Source organism: Oncorhynchus mykiss, chromosome 19, assembly GCF_013265735.2.
Source record: "Oncorhynchus mykiss isolate Arlee chromosome 19, USDA_OmykA_1.1, whole genome shotgun sequence".
Lineage (NCBI taxonomy): Eukaryota > Metazoa > Chordata > Actinopteri > Salmoniformes > Salmonidae > Oncorhynchus > Oncorhynchus mykiss.
In genome coordinates this window covers 2,642,725-2,664,772 of record NC_048583.1, presented here as the reverse complement: position 1 = coordinate 2,664,772, position 22,048 = coordinate 2,642,725, and the positions used below count along the sequence as shown (strand labels likewise).

At 49.9% G+C, this 22,048-nt stretch overlaps 1 protein-coding gene across 2 annotated transcripts in view; it reads left to right on the top strand.

Annotated features, from left to right (window-relative positions):
• The window catches only part of LOC110516472, a 35,462-nt gene that overhangs the window by 572 nt on the left and 12,842 nt on the right, over positions 1 to 22,048 (top strand). Inside the window, exons 2-4 of one of the 2 annotated variants that reach the window (XM_036953914.1) lie at positions 244 to 564; positions 668 to 756; positions 868 to 1,107. In XM_036953914.1, the coding sequence (XP_036809809.1) occupies positions 244 to 564; positions 668 to 756; positions 868 to 1,002 (545 nt within the window). In that variant the 3' untranslated portion in view covers positions 1,003 to 1,107. Of the gene's footprint in view, positions 1 to 243; positions 565 to 667; positions 757 to 867; positions 1,108 to 22,048 lie in introns of those variants that run through there. The other variant, XM_036953915.1, reaches the window with a different exon arrangement.

Here is a 22,048-nt window from a genome sequence, read left to right as displayed (position 1 = left end):
TCATGTTATTGTCATATCTAAATGAGGAAAGTAGTTGAGGAGCTACGTTTTCTTTTTCTCTCCTCTTGTTCCAGATGTCCTGCTTCAGCCTGATATCAACATATGTTGTCTCAGTGACTGTAGGCCCACTACTCATGTTGCCCTGTGAGGGAGGGTGGCTGGCACTGTTACATGCTGATGTTATTGTCATATCTATAGGAAACTAGTTGAAGAGGTTTTTCTTGTTCTCTTTTATTGTTACAGATCTCCTGGTCCAGCCTGATATCTTCCTGACTGACTCAATGGGAGGGGTCTCCAGGGGCCACCAGGGGCCCGAGGTGTTCAGGGGCTACAACTTCACCATCACCTGCTCCACTCAGCCACAGTACCCAGGAGGCTCCTTCCTCCTCACGTTCACCGGCTCCACCAGAACCCAGACCCAGCCAGCTGTCAATCACTCTGCTGCCTTCCTCTTCCCTGCTGCAGATGACTCCCACCAAGGGAACTACATCTGTGTTTATGAGAATTATGTTTTCTCTCATAACTTCTCCTCTGAGAGTGAGCTCCTCTCCCTCACCATCACAGGTAAGTGAACATGAACCAGACTTATAACTTTGTCATTGACAGATTTCCCACAGATCTATGTGATGATGATCAGTCCCCTCATCAAAGGTGTTTCTGTTTGCAGCCTCTCCTCTGCCAGCCTTCATCATCAGACACGTTGTAGTGCTGATGATCCTACTGACAGCCATCACCACCTCCTACCTGTACTACAAGGTAAAGACATTTACTCAGATGTTACAAGTCATTTAAACTAGAGGGTGAGGGGGAGAGAGAATGGAGATACTAGAGAGTAAATGTCTGACTGTTGGTGCTGTGTCTCCCTAGCCCACCAGGAGGCAGAACAGAGTGAACAGGGTGAGCAGCATGGATCTTTATGTCAATGCCATGGAGATGGTCTCTCTGAGCTCCAGAGCTGAAGCTGGACCGGGAGAGGAGAGAGCAGCCCAGGGGACGGAGTAGGAGTAGAATGAAGCTGACCCTACATGCTGATCTTAGGTCAGTTTTGTGTTTTAAATCGATGGTCAGCAGTGGACTGGTGTTTAAAATGTGGTGACAAACCTGAAGTGGTTCTAATTTTAATAACAAGTTCAGAATTAGTTTCTCTTTCTAGAACCTTGGAAGAAATCTAAAAGGAGTGACTGCAACCACCATTATTCATTTAGTTTGGTTTTTACCACCAGAGAAACATGGGGTTCTGGGTAACATGGGGTTTTGGGTAACATGGGGTTTTGGGTAACATGGGGTTTTGGGTAACATGGGGTTCTGGTAACATGGGGTTTTGGGTAACATGGGGTTTGGGTAACATGGGGTTCTGGTAACATGGGGTTCTGGTAACATGGGGTTTTGGGTAACATGGGGTTCTGGTAACATGGGGTTCTGGTAACATGGGGTTTTGGGTAACATGGGGTTCTGGTAACATGGGGTTTTGGGTAACATGGGGTTTGGGTAACATGGGGTTTTGGGTAACATGGGGTTCTGGTAACATGGGGTTTTGGGTAACATGGGGTTTTGGGTAACATGGGGTTTGGGTAACATGGGGTTTTGGGTAACATGGGGTTCTGGTAACATGGGGTTTTGGGTAACATGGGGTTCTGGTAACATGGGGTTTTGGGTAACATGGGGTTCTGGGTAACATGGGGTTTTGGGTAACATGGGGTTTGGGGTAACATGGGGTTTTGGGTAACATGGGGTTTTGGGTAACATGGGGTTTTGGGTAACATGGGGTTTGGGGTAACATGGGGTTCTGGGTAACATGGGGTTTTGGGTAACATGGGGTTTGGGGTAACATGGGGTTTTGGGTAACATGGGGTTCTGGGTAACATGTGGTTTTGGTAACATGGGGTTCTGGGTAACATGGGGTTCTGGGTAACATGTGGTTTTGGTAACATGGGGTTCTGGGTAACATGTGGTTCTGGGTAACATGGGGTTCTGGGTAACATGTGGTTTTGGTAACATGGGGTTCTGGGTAACATGTGGTTTGGGTAACATGGGGTTTGGGGTAACATGTGGTTTTGGTAACATGGGGTTCTGGGTAACATGTGGTTCTGGGTAACATGGGGTTCTGGGTAACATGTGGTTTTGGTAACATGGGGTTCTGGGTAAAATGTGGTTTTGGTAACATGGGGTTCTGGGTAACATGTGGTTTTGGTAACATGGGGTTCTGGGTAACATGTGTTTTGGTAACATGGGGTTTTAATCTGTTTTGTGTTCCAGAATGCTTTTTGCTTTTGTCTTCATCTTATTTAGTGTCTCTTAGATTCTTTATCTTATTTAGTGTCTCTTAGATTCTTTATCTTATTTAGTGTCTCTTAGATTCTTTATCTTATTTAGTGTCTCTTAGATTCTTTATCTTATTTAGTGTCTCTTAGATGCTTTATCTTGAAGTGTCTCCATTATTAGTCCAGGTATTATTATAATCATCTGTTCATTCTTTGTATTTTGAAACATGTTTGAATAAAGGCATCATCTTTTTCTCAAGTCATTTCGTTTTTGTTGTTGTTTACCTCATGATGTTGTTGATTATAAATGTTATGATATTGATTATTGATTATGTAGTAGATTATTAGTAGATTATTGTTGTGATGTTGCTCTCTAAACTGCCATGTAATCAACTGAATGTTTTTAATAAAATGACAGGATGTCAGTCTTGTGTGATTCCCCTCTTGAACAGACTACAACAAACAGTATGAATTAACTGAGATCAGTCTGTGTGATTCCCCTCATGGACAGACTACAACCTACAGTATGAATTAACTGAGATCAGTCTGTGTGATTCCCCTCTTGGACAGACTACAACATACAGTATGAATGAACTGAGATCAGTCTGTGTGATTCCCCTCATGGACAGACTACAACCTACAGTATGAATTAACTGAGATCAGTCTGTGTGATTCCCCTCTTGGACAGACTACAACCTACAGTATGAATTAACTGAGATCAGTCTGTGTGATTCCCCTCTTGGACAGACTACAACATACAGTATGAATTAACTGAGATCAGTCTGTGTGATTCCCCTCATGGACAGACTACAACATACAGTATGAATTAACTGAGATCAGTCTGGTGTGATTTAATTATTATACAGACTACAACATACAGTATGAATTAACTGAGATCAGTCTGTGTTATTCCCCTCTTGGACAGACTACAAAATACAGTATGAATTAACTGGTCATACATTTGGCAGGAGGTTAGGAAGTGCATCTCAGTTTCCACCTCATTTTGTGGGCTGTGTGCACATAGCCTGTCTTCTCTGGAGAGCCAGGTACTGACCTGTATATAGTCCTGCTATTGTTATTTTACTGTTGCTCTTTAATTACTTTTTACTCTTTAATTACTTGTTACAGGCCAACCCAAGTGGTACTGTTCAGTAGGATAATAGTAGACCAACCCAAGTGGTACTGTTCAGTAGGATAATAGTAGACCAACCCAAGCTGTACTGTTCAGTAGGATAATAGTAGACCAACCCAAGTGGTACTGTTCAGTAGGATAATAGTAGACCAACCCAAGCTGTACTGTTCAGTAGGATAATAGTAGACCAACCCAAGCTGTACTGTTCAGTAGGATAATAGTAGACCAACCCAAGCTGTTCTGTTCAGTAGGATAATAGTAGACCAACCCAAGTGGTACTGTTCAGTAGGATAATAGTAGACTAACCCAAGTGGTACTGTTCAGTAGGATAATAGTAGACCAACCCAAGCTGTACTGTTCAGTAGGATAATAGTAGACCAACCCAAGTGGTACTGTTCAGTAGGATAATAGTAGACCAACCCAAGCTGCACTGTTCAGTAGGATAATAGTAGACCAACCCAAGCTGTACTGTTCAGTAGGATAATAGTAGGCCAACCCAAGTGGTACTGTTCAGTAGGATAATAGTAGACCAACCCAAGCTGTACTGTTCAGTAGGATAATAGTAGACCAACCCAAGATGTACTGTTCAGTAGGATAATAGTAGACCAACCCAAGTGGTACTGTTCAGTAGGATAATAGTAGACCAACCCAAGATGTACTGTTCAGTAGGATAATAGTAGACCAACCCAAGTGGTACTGTTCAGTAGGATAATAGTAGACCAACCCAAGCTGTACTGTTCAGTAGGATAATAGTAGACCAACCCAAGCTGTACTGTCCAGTAGGATAATAGTAGACCAACCCAAGTTGTACTGTTCAGTAGAATAATAGTAGACCAACCCAAGCTGTACTGTCCAGTAGGATAATAGTAGACCAACCCAAGCTGTACTGTTCAGTAGGATAATAGTAGACCAACCCAAGTTGTACTGTTCAGTAGGATAATAGTAGACCAACCCAAGCTGTACTGTTCAGTAGGATAATAGTAGACCAACCCAAGCTGTACTGTTCAGTAGGATAATAGTAGACCAACCCAAGCTGTACTGGTCAGTAGGATAATAGTAGACCAACCCAAGCTGTACTGTTAAGTAGGATAATAGTAGACCAACCCAAGTTGTACTGTTCAGTAGAATAATAGTAGACCAACCCAAGCTGTACTGTTCAGTAGGATAATAGTAGACCCACCCAAGCTGTACTGTTCAGTAGGATAATAGTAGACCAACCCAAGCTGTACTGGTCAGTAGGATAATAGTAGACCCACCCAAGCTGTACTGTTCAGTAGGATAATAGTAGACCAACCCAAGCTGTACTGTTAAGTAGGATAATAGTAGACCAACCCAAGCTGTACTGTTCAGTAGGATAATAGTAGACCAACCCAAGCTGTACTGTTCAGTAGGATAATAGTAGACCAACCCAAGCTGTACTGTTCAGTAATATAATAGCAACAGTAGTGATACATGGTTAGGTAGGACACAAGATATCTGTTAGATAGGAGCAACAGTAGTGATACATGGTTAGGTAGGACACAATATATATGTTAGATAGGAACAACAGTAGTGATACATGGTTAGGTAGGACACAAGATATCTGTTAGATAGGAACAACAGTAGTGATACATGGTTAGGTAGGACACAAGATATCTGTTAGATAGGAACAACAGTAACGTTATTGATTCATACCCTCAATGTGAAGTGATATTAATCAAAAAATACAGAGCACAAGTACAACCCTTTTATATAAACCTTTTACGGTAGTAAGAAAATAAACATTCACTTAATATTTCAATAAGTCACCTGCTAGTAAATCACCTGCTGGTAATAACTAGCGTGACATTGTAGTGCAGAGACCAACGGTGCTCGTTAGCTCGTCATTAACACGGCTAGCTAAGACAGCAACAACTTGGTTAACTGGCTGAAATAGGTCTTCAATTCATGAACGGCTAAATAAATATCTACAGAGACACATTCGCTATTGACTTTAGGATATATGAACCAGTTTTCCAAAACCACTATTGTGTTATACAGTTTGAAACAGTTTTTATGTACAGAGGAAGAGGACTCGAACCTGCTCTCAGAATATCTGTCAGACTGAGGAGCGGGCAGACCAACTTCCCAAATAGGGGAGAAGCACTCAAAACACACTAGTTGTTCTTTCAAAGAAAATTATACAAAAATGGTAGGTCCGAAGACCTCTCGTATTACCAACATTACTACAATGGCAGCAAATATTTTAATGAATTCAGTAACACATAATGAAAGGAAACGTTATTTATATCACCCCTTTTCCTGAGGTGAATGGTTTCACCCACTACTCTCCCGGAACTGAGGCTTTGACATCAACAGTTTCACTTTGTTCCACCTTTGGTGAGCAAAACAGCTAATAACGTAGCTAAATACTGACATTATCCTCCATCGAGATATCTGTTCATATCTAAATACATGGCTCTGCTTTGGTCTATTCCATTGATATTGTCAAACTGAACATTACATTGTGTAGCTCCCTTCAGTAACCACGAGCACAACCGTTCCTTGATTTTAACTGGCGGCTTTATTCTGTAGTTTTAGTCAGAATTATCACCTTCCGTGATATAAAGTAAATGAAAAATACAGTCAAGCACACTCTTACAACCTTATCTTACGAGTGACTTATTAGCTTGGTATAACTCTGAAGTGCTAACATACATAACAGTTTAACCGGCGTTATAACGGGTTCAGATTAAACACATGAATAAAGGAGAAAATACCTCTTGAAAAAATACGGCTGCTTATTACAGAAGGGAGGAAATCAAACTTCACACTTATTATTCCTGGCATGAATTCACACTTCATCCTAACATACACTCTTCAACCTTTATGAACTACACCCGATGACATGAAAACTTAGCTAACGCAGCGCAGGATTGCCTTCCCTCCAAAAGTGTGTTGCTACAATAAGGATCCCCGTTACAACAATTACAATTAGCTACGTAGTTCCGCTTGTATTATCATTTCCCCCGCACAGCGGACACGTAAACAATTCAAACAAAATACAACGACATAACCTGTAAGTCTAACTGTCAGTTACACATTGAACATGTGAGTCATTTAGCAGACGCTCTTATCCAGAGAGACTTACAGTAGTGACTGGATACATTTTCATACGTTGCATTGGCAGGACAATTCCATTAGTAGTTGGGAGGAGAGCAGAAACAGCCTAACACCTCCACTGATACTGTGTAACCTGTCTGCAGTCAACCAGCCATCCAGACTGAAGTGAAGGCCTTGTTACAGAATGAAAACACCTTCTCTTTCGTCGGCATGGCAACCTGTAAACATGTCAGTGGCGTCTGTGGGAGAAATTAGGTACATATATGGATAAATATACTGTCCTATATAAAAGAGGGATGCATTTGCCATTCTGGTAAGGTACATTGTCTATTGTATAGGACAGGAAGCCAGAGTGGGGCCATGGGAGAGGGCAACACCTAGGGCAGCTGGACATACAAAGATCAGAGGTTATCTAAGGACGGGGGGTTCAGCCAAAGGACCAATTGATGGATTACAGACATCAATCACATCACAGGAGACAAGTCTGTTTGATCTTAGACAACCATATGAAGAGAAGGCGACCAGAACAGCTAGGCACCCTAAAGCTAAAGGAGATGAAAGACACCAAAAGGGACACATGGAGTTAATTACAGGGTATGAACACAGGCCACAGGAAAGGGGAATGTATAGTATTTTTAGTATAGCTGAGCATGCTAAAAACAGAAGAGACACATAGTCTGCTGACCCTAGATAACACACAAACAGGAGAACGCATTAAGCTGAGTGAAGGGTCAAAGCAAGGGTCTTGTCACCATTAGGATCTAATGGAAAGCAGATGGGGGCGTTATTGGGCTGAACAAGCAGGAAGCACGGATTGGGATGTAACTTAATTTGCATATGGGAGGGACTTATATGGTAGGTGTATAACTCAGAGCGAGGGCTCTGAAAAAGTGTGTGTGTTCCGCGGACCGCTCCGGCTTATGATACTGTTGTATTAAAAGTCTATATTGATTTTCACAAAGTTCTTGGTTGTGTCATATTTGAACCGATTTGCCACTACACGTCACAATGTTGCACAACAGCAGCAGAACATTGGATGGAGGGTCATTGTATCATTACACAGTGTCCCTGTCTATTCTACTGTATTGGTACATGTGGTATTACAATACATTAGAAGATCTGTAGACGGCAGCATTGAAACAATTTACAACACATCGTCAACTAGCAACCTACTCTGTTTCAGTGCTGTTTAAATATCCCACTTATTTTATTCTGCTGTTAGAGGCCATCAGTAGAGACAGTCAGGAAAATAGTCTTTGTAGCAAGGTTTTTTACTGTCAAACCTGGGAAGTGTGTCTATATAGGTAAGTATATATACAATTAGGATTTTACTTTAATGTCAAATGTACTGTAACTGTCTAGTTGTTTTATTTATGTTTTAACCTTTATTTAACAAGTCAGTTAAGAACAAATTCTCATTTTCAATGACGGTCTAGGAACAGTGGGTTAACTGCCTTGTTCAGGGGCAGAACAACAGATTTTTACCTTGTCAGCTCGGGGATTAGAATATAGGCCTACACTCTTAAATAAAAGGTGCTATCTAGAACCTAGAAGGATTCTTCCACTGTCCCCATAGGAGAACCCTTTGAAGAACCCTTTTAGTTCCAGGTAGAACCCTTTGGGGTTCCATTTAACAGAGGGTTCTACATGGAACCAACATGAGTCAAATGTACTGTCTAGTTGTGAAGAGAATCTAAATATGTTGTTTACTGATCTCCTCTCCATTCTAGCACCATACGTTCTGTTGATTACTGATCTCCTCTCCATTCTAGCACCATGCGTTCTGTTGTTTACTGATCTCCTCTCCATTCTAGCACCATACGTTCTGTTGTTTACTGATCTCCTCTCCATTCTAGCACCATACGTTCTGTTGTTTACTGATCTCCTCTCCATTCTAGCACCATACGTTCTGTTGTTTACTGATCTCCTCTCCATTCTAGCACCATACGTTCTGTTGTTTACTGACCTCCTCTCCATTCTAGCACCATACGTTCTGTTGTTTACTGATCTCCTCTCCATTCTAGCACCATACGTTCTGTTGTTTACTGATCTCCTCTCCATTCTAGCACCATACGTTCTTCAGAAGCTGGACAGCATATGAATAGAATCCATCTTCTCTCACCCTCTCCCCTCAAGACCAACATCACACAAGATGCTTCAGAATAACAACAACAAGAAGCTGGTGAAGTTGCTACCAAACAGGAACAACCATGACAACAACACCAAGCTGGTGAAGTTGCTACCCAACAGGAACAACCATGACAACAACAACAAGCTGGTGAAGTTGCTACCCAACAGGAACAACCATGACAACAACACCAAGCTGGTGAAGTTGCTACCCAACAGTAACAACCATGACAACAACAACAAGCTGGTGAAGTTGCTACCAAACAGGAACAACCATGACAACAACAAGAATCTGGTGAAGTTACTACCAAACAGGAACAACCATGACAACAACAACAAGCTGGTGAAGTTGCTACCCAACAGTAACAACCAATATGTTTAAGTTATATAGTCTACCAAGTGTTAATGTCACCCCCATGGATGTTTAAGTTATATAGTCTACCAAGTGTTAATGTCACCACCATGAATGTTTAAGTTATATAGTCTACCAAGTGTTAATTTCACCACCATGGATGTAGAAGTTATATAGTCTACCAAGTGTTAATTTCACCACCATGGATGTAGAAGTTATATAGTCTACCAAGTGTTAATGTCACCACCATGGATGTTTAAGTTATATAGTCTACCAAGTGTTAATTTCTATCCTACTGTGATACTTGTGAGTTGATGTGATGTCATTGATGATTTCTAACAGATTTCCACACAGTGGAGTCTCTGCAGATTGTGAAAAACAGGATGTGTCACACACTGTGGTCCCACCCAAACAGCTCTTTGCTGTCCGCCCAGACGTAACACTAAGTCACACAAGACAAGTTTGTATCAGTGGAAAAACACTAGCATTTAACAACAGACAATTCTCTAAGTAGAAAAACAGTATAGCATGTCTCATTTAACACCACACCTGTTGAGTTGACTTGGGTAACAGACCTCTAGCTTCTACAACACAGAAAGTTAGAGGCGACTTTCCCAAGTCAGTCACTGACAATTAGGTAAGATATTATAGTACACTATGTGTAACTGCTGCTCTGTCAGCAGTTTCCTGTGGAGTTTTTCTGATGTCAGTGTTTCCTTTAGGAAGGTGGGTTTAACTGATCTGATTTGCTTAACAGTTTGCCACATAATTGAAGTAAGGAAGTAATGAGTTAGAAATCATATAGCCTAGCAGTATTTCTCACTCTTGAGTCCTCTCTTCATGACAGTAGACTTGTTTCGCTCAGTGGAGCCCCAGTTAGTGAAAGATATGATACCTGCAGTAATATTGATGATCCTGTTCCGGAGCACAGGTATGTTTCGAAATTGTAAGATATATTACAATTTGTGCGGCTAGTAAAATAACATCCAGCTGGAAGCAGACAGTAAAAATGTGTCTCAAAGCAGGACAATGATGTGATCACCTGTAAATGTACTTTACTGTAGCCTAACTGTCCATCTGGGGACAGGCACTAATATCAGTTAAGGTGTGATGGTCAGTGTTATTAGAACCAAGGTAAGACCCAAATGCAGACAGCAGGGTTCAGGCAAAGACAGAACAGGACAGGCAGAGTGGTCAGGCAGGTGGGCTCAGAGTCAGGACAGGCAGAGTGGTCAGGCAGGTGGGCTCAGAGTCTGGACAGGCAGAGTGGTCAGGCAGGTGAGCTCAGAGTTAGGACAGGCAGAGTGATCAGGCAGGTGGGCTCAGAGTCAGGACAGGCAGAGTGGTCAGGCAGGTGGGCTCAGAGTCAGGACAGGCAGAGTGGTCAGGCAGGTGGTCTCAGAGACAGGACAGGCAGAGTGGTCAGGCTTGTGGGCTCAGAGTCAGGACAGGCAGAGTGGTCAGGCAGGTGGGCTCAGAGTCAGGACAGGCAGAGTGGTCAGGCAGGTGGGCTCAGGGTCAGGTAGGTGGGCTCAGGGTCAGGCAGGTGGGCTCAGGGTCAGGACAGGCAGAATGGTCAGGCAGGTGGGCTCAGAGTCAGGCAGGTGGGCTCAGAGTCAGAACAGGCAGAGTGGTCAGGCAGGTGGGCTCAGGGTCAGGACAGGCAGAGTGGTCAGGCAGGTGGGCTCAGAGTCAGGACAGGCAGAGTGGTCAGGCAGGTGGGCTCAGGGTCAGGCAGGTGGGCTCAGGGTCAGGCAGGTGGGCTCAGGGTCAGGACAGGCAGAATGGTCAGGCAGCGGGCTCAGAGTCAGGGCAGGCAGAGTGGTCAGGCAGGCGAGCTCAGAGTCAGGACAGGCAGAGTGGTCAGGCAGGTGGGCTCAGAGTCAGGACAGGCAGAGTGGTCAGGCAGGTGGGCTCAGGGTCAGGCAGGTGGGCTCAGGGTCAGGCAGGTGGGCTCAGGGTCAGGGCAGGCAGAGTGATCACGCAGGTGGGCTCAGAGTCAGGACAGGGAGAGTGATCAGGCAGGTGGGCTCAGAGTCAGGACAGGCAGAGTGGTCAGGCAGGTGGGCTCAGAGTCAGGGCAGGCAGAGTGATCACGCAGGTGGGCTCAGAGTTAGGACAGGCAGAGTGATCAGGCAGGTGGGCTCAGAGTCAGGACAGGCAGAGTGGTCAGGCAGGCGGGTTCAGAGTCAGGCAGGTGGGCTCAGACTCAGGCAGGTGGGCTCAGAGTCAGAACAGGCAGAGTGGTCAGGCAGGTGGGCTCAGAGTTAGGACAGGCAGAGTGGTCAGGCAGATGGGCTCAGAGTCAGGCAGGTGGGCTCAGAATCAGGACAGGCAGAGTGGTCAGGCAGGTGGGCACAGGGTCAGGGCAGGCAGAGTGGCCAGGCAGATGGGCTCAGAGTCAGGGCAGGCAGAGTGGTCAGGTAGGTGGGCTCAGAGTCAGGGCAGGCAGAGTGGTCAGGCAGGCGGGCTCAGAGTCAGGACAGGCAGAGTGGTCAGGCAGGCAGAGTGGTAAGGCAGGCGGGCTCAGAGTCAGGGCAGGCAGAGTGGTCAGGCAGGCGGGCTCAGAGTTAGGACAGGCAGAGTGATCAGGCAGGTGGGCTCAGAGTCAGGACAGGCAGAGTGGTCAGGCAGGCGGGTTCAGAGTCAGGCAGGTGGGCTCAGACTCAGGCAGGTGGGCTCAGAGTCAGAACAGGCAGAGTGGTCAGGCAGGTGGGCTCAGAGTCAGGACAGGCAGAGTGGTCAGGCAGATGGGCTCAGAGTCAGGCAGGTGGGCTCAGAATCAGGACAGGCAGAGTGGTCAGGCAGGTGGGCTCAGAGTCAGAACAGGCAGAGTGGTCAGGCAGGTGGGCTCAGAGTCAGAACAGGCAGAGTGGTCAGGCAGGTGGGCTCAGAGTCAGAACAGGCAGAGTGGTCAGGCAGGTGGGCTCAGAGTCAGGGCAGGCAGAGTGGTCAGGCAGGCGGGCTCAGAGTCAGGGCAGGCAGAGTGGTCAGGCAGGTGGGCTCAGAGTCAGGGCAGGCAGGTGGGCTCAGAGTCAGGACAGGCAGAGTGGTCAAGCAGGTGGGCTCAGAGTCAGGGCAGGCAGAGTGATCAGGCAGGTGTGCTCAGAGTCAGGACAGGCAGTGTGGTCAGGCAGGCGGGCTCAGAGTTAGGACGAGCAGAGTGATCAGGCAGGTGGGCTCAGAGTCAGGACAGGCTGAGTGGTCAGGCAGGTGGGCTCAGAGTCAGGACAGGCAGAGTGGTCAGGCAGGTGGTCTCAGAGTCAGGACAGGCAGAGTGGTCAGGCTGGTGGGCTCAGAGTCAGGACAGGCAGAGTGGTCAGGCAGGTGGGCTCAGAGTCAGGACAGGCAGAATGGTCAGGCAGGTGGGCTCAGGGTCAGGCAGGTGGGCTCAGGGTCAGGCAGGTGGGCTCAGGGTCAGGGCAGGCAGAGTGATCACGCAGGTGGGCTCAGAGTTAGGACAGGCAGAGTGATCAGGCAGGTGGGCTCAGAGTCAGGACAGGCAGAGTGGTCAGGCAGGTGGGCTCAGAGTCAGGGCAGGCAGAGTGATCACGCAGGTGGGCTCAGAGTCAAGATAGGCAGAGTGGTCAGGCAGGCGGGTTCAGGGTCAGGCAGGTGGGCTCAGACTCAGGCAGGTGGGCTCAGAGTCAGAACAGGCAGAGTGGTCAGGCAGGTGGGCTCAGAGTCAGGACAGGCAGATGGGCTCAGAGTCAGTCAGGTGGGCTCAGAATCAGGACAGGCAGAGTGGTCAGGCAGGTGGGCTCAGGGTCAGGACAGGCAGAGTGGTCAGGCAGGTGGGCTCAGAGTCAGGACAGGCAGGTGGGCTCAGAGTCAGGACAGGCAGGTGGGCTCAGGGTCAGGCAGGCGGGCTCAGAGTCAGGACAGGCAGAGTGGTCAGGCAGGTGGGCTCAGAGTCAGGGCAGGCAGGTGGGCTCAGAGTCAGGACAGGCAGAGTGGTCAGGCAGGCGGGCTCAGAGTCAGGACAGGCAGAGTGGTCAGGCAGGCGGGCTCAGAGTCAGGGCAGGCAGAGTGGTAAGGCAGGCGGGCTCAGAGTCAGGGCAGGCAGAGTGGTCAGGCAGGCGGGCTCAGAGTCAGGGCAGGCAGAGTGGTCAGGCAGGTGGGCTCAGAGTCAGGGCAGGCAGGTGGGCTCAGAGTCAGGACAGGCAGAGTGGTCACGCAGGTGGGCTCAGAGTCAGGGCAGGCAGAGTGATCAGACAGGTGTGCTCAGAGTCAGGACAGGCAGGGTGGTCAGGCAGGTGGGCTCAGAGTCAGGACAGGCAGAGTGGTCAGGCAGGTGGGCTCAGAGTCAGGACAGGCAGAGTGGTCAGGCAGGTGGGCTCAGAGTCAGGGCAGGCAGAGTGATCAGGCAGGTGTGCTCAGAGTCAGGACAGGCAGAGTGGTCAGGCAGGTGGGCTCAGAGTCAGGGCAGGCAGAGTGATCAGGCAGGTGTGCTCAGAGTCAGGACAGGCAGAGTGGTCAGGCAGGCGGGCTCAGAGTCAGGGCAGGCAGAGTGGTAAGGCAGGCGGGCTCAGAGTCAGGGCAGGCAGAGTGGTCAGGCAGGCGGGCTCAGAGTTAGGACAGGCAGAGTGATCAGGCAGGTGGGCTCAGAGTCAGGACAGGCAGAGTGGTCAGGCAGGCGGGTTCAGAGTCAGGCAGGTGGGCTCAGACTCAGGCAGGTGGGCTCAGAGTCAGAACAGGCAGAGTGGTCAGGCAGGTGGGCTCAGAGTCAGGACAGGCAGAGTGGTCAGGCAGATGGGCTCAGAGTCAGGCAGGTGGGCTCAGAATCAGGACAGGCAGAGTGGTCAGGCAGGTGGGCTCAGAGTCAGAACAGGCAGAGTGGTCAGGCAGGTGGGCTCAGAGTCAGAACAGGCAGAGTGGTCAGGCAGGTGGGCTCAGAGTCAGAACAGGCAGAGTGGTCAGGCAGGTGGGCTCAGAGTCAGGGCAGGCAGAGTGGTCAGGCAGGCGTGCTCAGAGTCAGGGCAGGCAGAGTGGTCAGGCAGGTGGGCTCAGAGTCAGGGCAGGCAGGTGGGCTCAGAGTCAGGACAGGCAGAGTGGTCAAGCAGGTGGGCTCAGAGTCAGGGCAGGCAGAGTGATCAGGCAGGTGTGCTCAGAGTCAGGACAGGCAGTGTGGTCAGGCAGGCGGGCTCAGAGTTAGGACGAGCAGAGTGATCAGGCAGGTGGGCTCAGAGTCAGAACAGGCAGAGTGGTCAGGCAGGTGGGCTCAGAGTCAGGACAGGCAGAGTGGTCAGGCAGATGGGCTCAGAGTCAGGCAGGTGGGCTCAGAATCAGGACAGGCAGAGTGGTCAGGCAGGTGGGCTCAGAGTCAGAACAGGCAGAGTGGTCAGGCAGGTGGGCTCAGAGTCAGAACAGGCAGAGTGGTCAGGCAGGTGGGCTCAGAGTCAGAACAGGCAGAGTGGTCAGGCAGGTGGGCTCAGAGTCAGGGCAGGCAGAGTGGTCAGGCAGGCGTGCTCAGAGTCAGGGCAGGCAGAGTGGTCAGGCAGGTGGGCTCAGAGTCAGGGCAGGCAGGTGGGCTCAGAGTCAGGACAGGCAGAGTGGTCAAGCAGGTGGGCTCAGAGTCAGGGCAGGCAGAGTGATCAGGCAGGTGTGCTCAGAGTCAGGACAGGCAGTGTGGTCAGGCAGGCGGGCTCAGAGTTAGGACGAGCAGAGTGATCAGGCAGGTGGGCTCAGAGTCAGGACAGGCTGAGTGGTCAGGCAGGTGGGCTCAGAGTCAGGACAGGCAGAGTGGTCAGGCAGGTGGTCTCAGAGTCAGGACAGGCAGAGTGGTCAGGCTGGTGGGCTCAGAGTCAGGACAGGCAGAGTGGTCAGGCAGGTGGGCTCAGAGTCAGGACAGGCAGAATGGTCAGGCAGGTGGGCTCAGGGTCAGGCAGGTGGGCTCAGGGTCAGGCAGGTGGGCTCAGGGTCAGGGCAGGCAGAGTGATCACGCAGGTGGGCTCAGAGTTAGGACAGGCAGAGTGATCAGGCAGGTGGGCTCAGAGTCAGGACAGGCAGAGTGGTCAGGCAGGTGGGCTCAGAGTCAGGGCAGGCAGAGTGATCACGCAGGTGGGCTCAGAGTCAAGATAGGCAGAGTGGTCAGGCAGGCGGGTTCAGAGTCAGGCAGGTGGGCTCAGACTCAGGCAGGTGGGCTCAGAGTCAGAACAGGCAGAGTGGTCAGGCAGGTGGGCTCAGAGTCAGGACAGGCAGAGTGGTCAGGCAGATGGGCTCAGAGTCAGGCAGGTGGGCTCAGAATCAGGACAGGCAGAGTGGTCAGGCAGGTGGGCTCAGGGTCAGGACAGGCAGAGTGGTCAGGCAGGTGGGCTCAGAGTCAGGACAGGCAGGTGGGCTCAGAGTCAGGACAGGCAGGTGGGCTCAGGGTCAGGCAGGCGGGCTCAGAGTCAGGACAGGCAGAGTGGTCAGGCAGGTGGGCTCAGAGTCAGGGCAGGCAGGTGGGCTCAGAGTCAGGACAGGCAGAGTGGTCAGGCAGGCGGGCTCAGAGTCAGGACAGGCAGGTGGGCTCAGAGTCAGGGCAGGCAGAGTGGTCAGGCAGGTGGGCACAGGGTCAGGGCAGGCAGAGTGGCCAGGCAGATGGGCTCAGAGTCAGGGCAGGCAGAGTGGTCAGGTAGGTGGGCTCAGAGTCAGGGCAGGCAGAGTGGTCAGGCAGGCGGGCTCAGAGTCAGGACAGGCAGAGTGGTCAGGCAGGCGGGCTCAGAGTCAGGGCAGGCAGAGTGGTAAGGCAGGCGGGCTCAGAGTCAGGGCAGGCAGAGTGGTCAGGCAGGCGGGCTCAGAGTCAGGGCAGGCAGAGTGGTCAGGCAGGTGGGCTCAGAGTCAGGGCAGGCAGGTGGGCTCAGAGTCAGGACAGGCAGAGTGGTCACGCAGGTGGGCTCAGAGTCAGGGCAGGCAGAGTGATCAGGCAGGTGTGCTCAGAGTCAGGACAGGCAGGGTGGTCAGGCAGGTGGGCTCAGAGTCAGGACAGGCAGAGTGGTCAGGCAGGTGGGCTCAGAGTCAGGACAGGCAGAGTGGTCAGGCAGGTGGGCTCAGAGTCAGGGCAGGCAGAGTGATCAGGCAGGTGTGCTCAGAGTCAGGACAGGCAGAGTGGTCAGGCAGGTGGGCTCAGAGTCAGGACAGGCAGAGTGGTCAGGCAGGTGGGCTCAGAGTCAGGGCAGGCAGAGTGATCAGGCAGGTGTGCTCAGAGTCAGGACAGGCAGAGTGGTCAGGCAGGTGGGCTCAGAGTCAGGGCAGGCAGAGTGATCAGGCAGGTGTGCTCAGAGTCAGGACAGGCAGAGTTGTCAGGCAGGTGGGCTCAGAGTCAAGACAGGCAGAGTGGTCAGGCAGGTGGGCTCAGAGTCAGGACAGGCAGAGTGGTCAGGCAGGCGGGCTCAGAGTCAGGACAGGCAGAGTGGTCAGGCAGGTGGGCTCAGAGTCAGGACAGGCAGAGTGGTCAGGCAGGTGGGCTCAGAGTCAAGACAGGCAGAGTGGTCAGGCAGGCGGGCTCAGAGTCAGGACAGGCAGAGTGGTCAGGCAGGTGGGCTCAGAGTCAGGACAGGCAGAGTGGTCAGGCAGGTGGGCTCAGAGTCAGGAAAGGCAGAGTGGTCAGGCAGGTGGGCTCAGAGTCAGGACAGGCAGAGTGGTCAGGCAGGTGGGCTCAGAGTCAGGGCCGGCAGAGTGGTCAGGCAGGCGGGCTCAGAGTCAGGGCAGGCAGAGTGGTCAGGCAGGTGGGCTCAGAGTCAGGGCAGGCAGGTGGGCTCAGAGTCAGGACAGGCAGAGTGGTCAAGCAGGTGGGCTCAGAGTCAGGGCAGGCAGAGTGATCAGGCAGGTGTGCTCAGAGTCAGGACAGGCAGGGTGGTCAGGCAGGTGGGCTCAGAGTCAGGACAGGCAGAGTGGTCAGGCAGGTGGGCTCAGAGTCTGGACAGGCAGAGTGGTCAGGCAGGTGGGCTCAGAGTCAGGGCAGGCAGAGTGATCAGGCAGGTGTGCTCAGAGTCAGGACAGGCAGAGTGGTCAGGCAGGTGGGCTCAGAGTCAGGGCAGGCAGAGTGATCAGGCAGGTGTGCTCAGAGTCAGGACAGGCAGAGTGGTCAGGCAGGTGGGCTCAGAGTCAAGACAGGCAGAGTGGTCAGGCAGGTGGGCTCAGAGTCAGGACAGGCAGAGTGGTCAGGCAGGTGGGCTCAGAGTCAAGACAGGCAGAGTGATCAGGCAGGTGTGCTCAGAGTCAGGACAGGCAGAGTGGTCAGGCAGGTGGGCTCAGAGTCAAGACAGGCAGAGTGGTCAGGCAGGTGGGCTCAGAGTCAGGACAGGCAGAGTGGTCAGGCAGGTGGGCTCAGAGTCAAGACAGGCAGAGTGGTCAGGCAGGCGGGCTCAGAGTCAGGACAGGCAGAGTGGTCAGGCAGGTGGGCTCAGAGTCAGGACAGGCAGAGTGGTCAGGCAGGTGGGCTCAGAGTCAGGACAGGCAGAGTGGTCAGGCAGGTGTGCTCAGAGTCAGGACAGGCAGAGTGGTCAGGCAGGTGGGCTCAGAGTCAGGACAGGCAGAGTGGTCAGGCAGGTGGGCTCAGAGTCAGGACAGGCAGAGTGGTCAGGCAGGTGGGCTCAGAGTCAGGACAGGCAGAGCGGTCATGCAGGTGGGCTCAGAGTCAGGACAGGCAGAGTGGTCAGGCAGGCGGGCTCAGAGTCAGGACAGGCTCAGGGTCAGGCAGGTGGGCTCAGGGTCAGGCAGGTGGGCTCAGGGTTAGGACAGGCAGAGTGGTCAGGCAGGTGGGCTCAGAGTCAGGACAGGCAGAGTGGTCAGGCAGGTGGGCTCAGGGTCAGGCAGGTGGGCTCAGAGTCAGGACAGGCAGAGTGGTCAGGCAGGCGGGCTCAGAGTCAGGACAGGCAGAGTGGTCAGGCAGGTGGGCTCAGAGTCAGGACAGGCAGAGTGGTGAAACAGATCAGGGTGTGACACATTGTTCTCCCTAAGCTGCAGATAAATCAGCCAATAGCGAGAAGCACCAACTGGTCACCAACCGGTTGGTATGGTGTTGATATGGTGCAGTCATAGTAACCAGGAGTGGTATGGTGTTGATATTTTGTAGTCATAGTAACCAGGAGTGGTATGGTGTTGATATTTTTTAGTCATAGTAACCTGGAATGGTATGATGTTGATATGGTCTAGTCATAGTAACCTGGAATGGTATGGTGTTGATATGGTGTCGTCATAGTAACCTGGAATGGTATGGGGTTGATATCTCTGGCGTACCGTTGGACATTATGTATTATTGACCTCTATGGAGAATGTAGCTGTTTGATCTCTATGGAGAATGTAGCTGGGATCATATTCCTGTATTCCCAGAATTCCCTGTTAGGGTGAAAGAGGTTAAGGAGTCAAGGATCAGGGCTGTACAGTAAGTCTCCTATGTGGAGGTGATGAAGAGAGTTGAAGGGAAAAGAGGCCACAGTTCTGAAGAAGAGATGGAGGTGGATGAACCACAACCAGTTGTAAATGTTATATGTCAATCAAGTGGAAACACTTATTTGGAAAAGGTGGATTTTGTAGCATTTACAGCCACAGTTATTAATTGTCAATCATCCAAAAAAAAACTTCGCTTTAGATCTCTGTTCTAGAGTTTTCCCTGTTAACAACATCACTGTTCTAGAGTTTCTCCTGTTAACACCATCACTGTTCTAGAGTTTCCCCTGTTAACACCATCACTGTTCTAGAGTTTCTCCTGTTAACACCATCACTGTTCTAGAGTTTCTCCTGTTAACACCATCACTGTTCTAGAGTTTCCCCTGTTAACACCATCACTGTTCTAGAGTTTCTCCTGTTAACACCATCTCTGTTCTAGAGTTTCCCCTGTTAACACCATCTCTGTTCTAGAGTTTCCCCTGTTAACACCATCACTGTTCTAGAGTTTCCCCTGTTAACACCATCACTGTTCTAGAGTTTCCCCTGTTAACACCATCACTGTTCTAGAGTTTCCCCTGTTAACACCATCTCTGTTCTAGAGTTTCCCCTGTTCACACCATCACTGTTCTAGAGTTTCTCCTGTTAACACATCATTGTTCTAGAGTTTCCCCTGTTAACACCATCAGTGTTCTAGAGTTTCTCCTGTTAACACCATCACTGTTCTAGAGTTTCCCCTGTTAACACCATCTCTGTTCTAGAGTTTCTCCTGTTCACACCGTCAACGTGTCCCTTTACTGTGGTAGATCTACATTATGATCAAATAGCCACAGTAGCCCACTTGTCCACTGTTAACTGTAAGTTAAAGGGGGTACAGCCTCAGTGTTCACAGTAAACACACACTGTTAGAACTGTAAGTTAAAGGGGGTACAGCCTGTGTGTTCACACTAAACACACACTGTTAGAACTGTAAGTTAAAGGGGGTACAGCCTCAGTGTTCACAGTAAACACACACTGTTAGAACTGTAAGTTAAAGGGGGTACAGCCTCAGTGTTCACAGTAAACACACACTGGAAGACCTGAAGTCTGCTCAGTGACGGAGAAAGTTAGAGGGAACATTGGTGATGATGTCATGCATCTGACTGTTGTATATTCAGTGTGTCAATGATTTATTGTATCTGTCTCTATGTAAATTAATGAGAGTATATATTATATATTATATTGGGGTTATGTTAGATCAGGGGGAACCTAGATGTCTGTGACCTGAGTCAAGATCAACAGGGCTGATTCTATATGTCAGGAAGAGAGAGAGAACTGGACAGCAACACAATTAGACGCAACCAAATCATGAGAAAACACAAATAAAATTACTTGACACATTGGAAAGAATTAACAACAAAAAAAAACAGACCAAACTAGAATGCTATTTGTCCCTAAACAGAGAGTACACAGTGGCAGAATACCTGACCACTGTGACTGACCCTAAACAGAGAGTACACAGTGGCAGAATACCTGACCACTGTGACTGACCCTAAACAGAGAGTACACAGTGGCAGAATACCTGACCACTGTGACTGACCCTGAACAGAGAGAACACAGTGGAAGAATACCTGACCACTGTGACTGACCCTAAACAGAGAGTACACAGCGGCAGAATACCTGACCACTGTGACTGACCCTGAACAGAGAGTACACAGTGGAAGAATACCTGACCACTGTGACTGACCCTAAACAGAGAGAACACAGCGGCAGAATACCTGACCACTGTGACTGACCCTGAACAGAGAGAACACAGTGGAAGAATACCTGACCACTGTGACTGACCCTAAACAGAGAGAACACAGCGGCAGAATACCTGACCACTGTGACTGACCCTGAACAGAGAGTACACAGTGGCAGAATACCTGACCACTGTGACTGACCCTGAACAGAGAGTACACAGTGGCAGAATACCTGACCACTGTGACTGACCCTAAACAGAGAGTACACAGTGGCAGAATACCTGACCACTGTGACTGACCCTAAACAGAGAGTACACAGTGGCATAATACCTGACCACTGTGACTGACCCTAAACAGAGAGAACACAGTGGCAGAATACCTGACCACTGTGACTGACCCTGAACAGAGAGTACACAGTGGCAGAATACCTGACCACTGTGACTGACCCTGAACAGAGAGTACACAGTGGCAGAATACCTGACCACTGTGACTGACCCTAAACAGAGAGAACACAGTGGCAGAATACCTGACCACTGTGACTGACCCTAAACAGAGAGAACACAGTGGCAGAATACCTGACCACTGTGACTGACCCTAAACAGAGAGTACACAGTGGCAGAATACCTGACCACTGTGACTGACCCTAAACAGAGAGTACACAGTGGCAGAATACCTGACCACTGTGACTGACCCTGAACAGAGAGAACACAGTGGCAGAATACCTGACCACTGTGACTGACCCAAAACAGAGAGTACACAGTGGCAGAATACCTGACCACTGTGACTGACCCTAAACAGAGAGTACACAGTGGCAGAATACCTGTCCACTGTGACTGACCCTGAACAGAGAGCACACAGTGGCAGAATACCTGACCACTGTGACTGACCCTAAACAGAGAGAACACAGTGGCAGAATACCTGACCACTGTGACTGACCCTAAACAGAGAGTACACAGTGGCAGAATACCTGACCACTGTGACTGACCCTGAACAGAGAGTACACAGTGGCAGAATACCTGACCACTGTGACTGACCCTGAACAGAGAGTACACAGTGGCAGAATACCTGACCACTGTGACTGACCCTAAACAGAGAGAACACAGTGGCAGAATACCTGACCACTGTGACTGACCCTAAACAGAGAGTACACAGTGGCAGAATACCTGTCCACTGTGACTGACCCTGAACAGAGAGAACACTGTGGCAGAATACCTGACCACTGTGACTGACCCTGAACAGAGAGAACACAGTGGCAGAATACCTGACCACTGTGACTGACCCTGAACAGAGAGTACACAGTGGCAGAATACCTGACCACTGTGACTGACCCTGAACAGAGAGTACACAGTGGCAGAATACCTGACCACTGTGACTGACCCTGAACAGAGAGTACACAGTGGCAGAATACCTGACCACTGTGACTGACCCTAAACAGAGAGTACACAGCGGCAGAATACCTGACCACTGTGACTGACCCTAAACAGAGAGAACACAGTGGCAGAATACCTGACCACTGTGACTGACCCTAAACAGAGAGTACATAGTGGCAGAATACCTGACCACTGTGACTGACCCTGAACAGAGAGAACACAGTGGCAGAATACCTGACCACTGTGACTGACCCTAAACAGAGAGTACACAGTGGCAGAATACCTGACCACTGTGACTGACCCTGAACAGAGAGTACACAGCGGTAGAATACCTGACCACTGTGACTGACCCTGAACAGAGAGTACACAGTGGCAGAATACCTGACCACTGTGACTGACCCTAAACAGAGAGTACACAGTGGCAGAATACCTGACCACTGTGACTGACCCTAAACAGAGAGTACACAGTGGCAGAATACCTGACCACTGTGACTGACCCTGAACAGAGAGTACACAGTGGCAGAATACCTGACCACTGTGACTGACCCAAACTGAAGGAAAGCTTTGACTATGTACAGACTCAGTGGGCATAGTCTTGCTATTCCACAGTGTGACATCACAGCCAGCAAGATTTG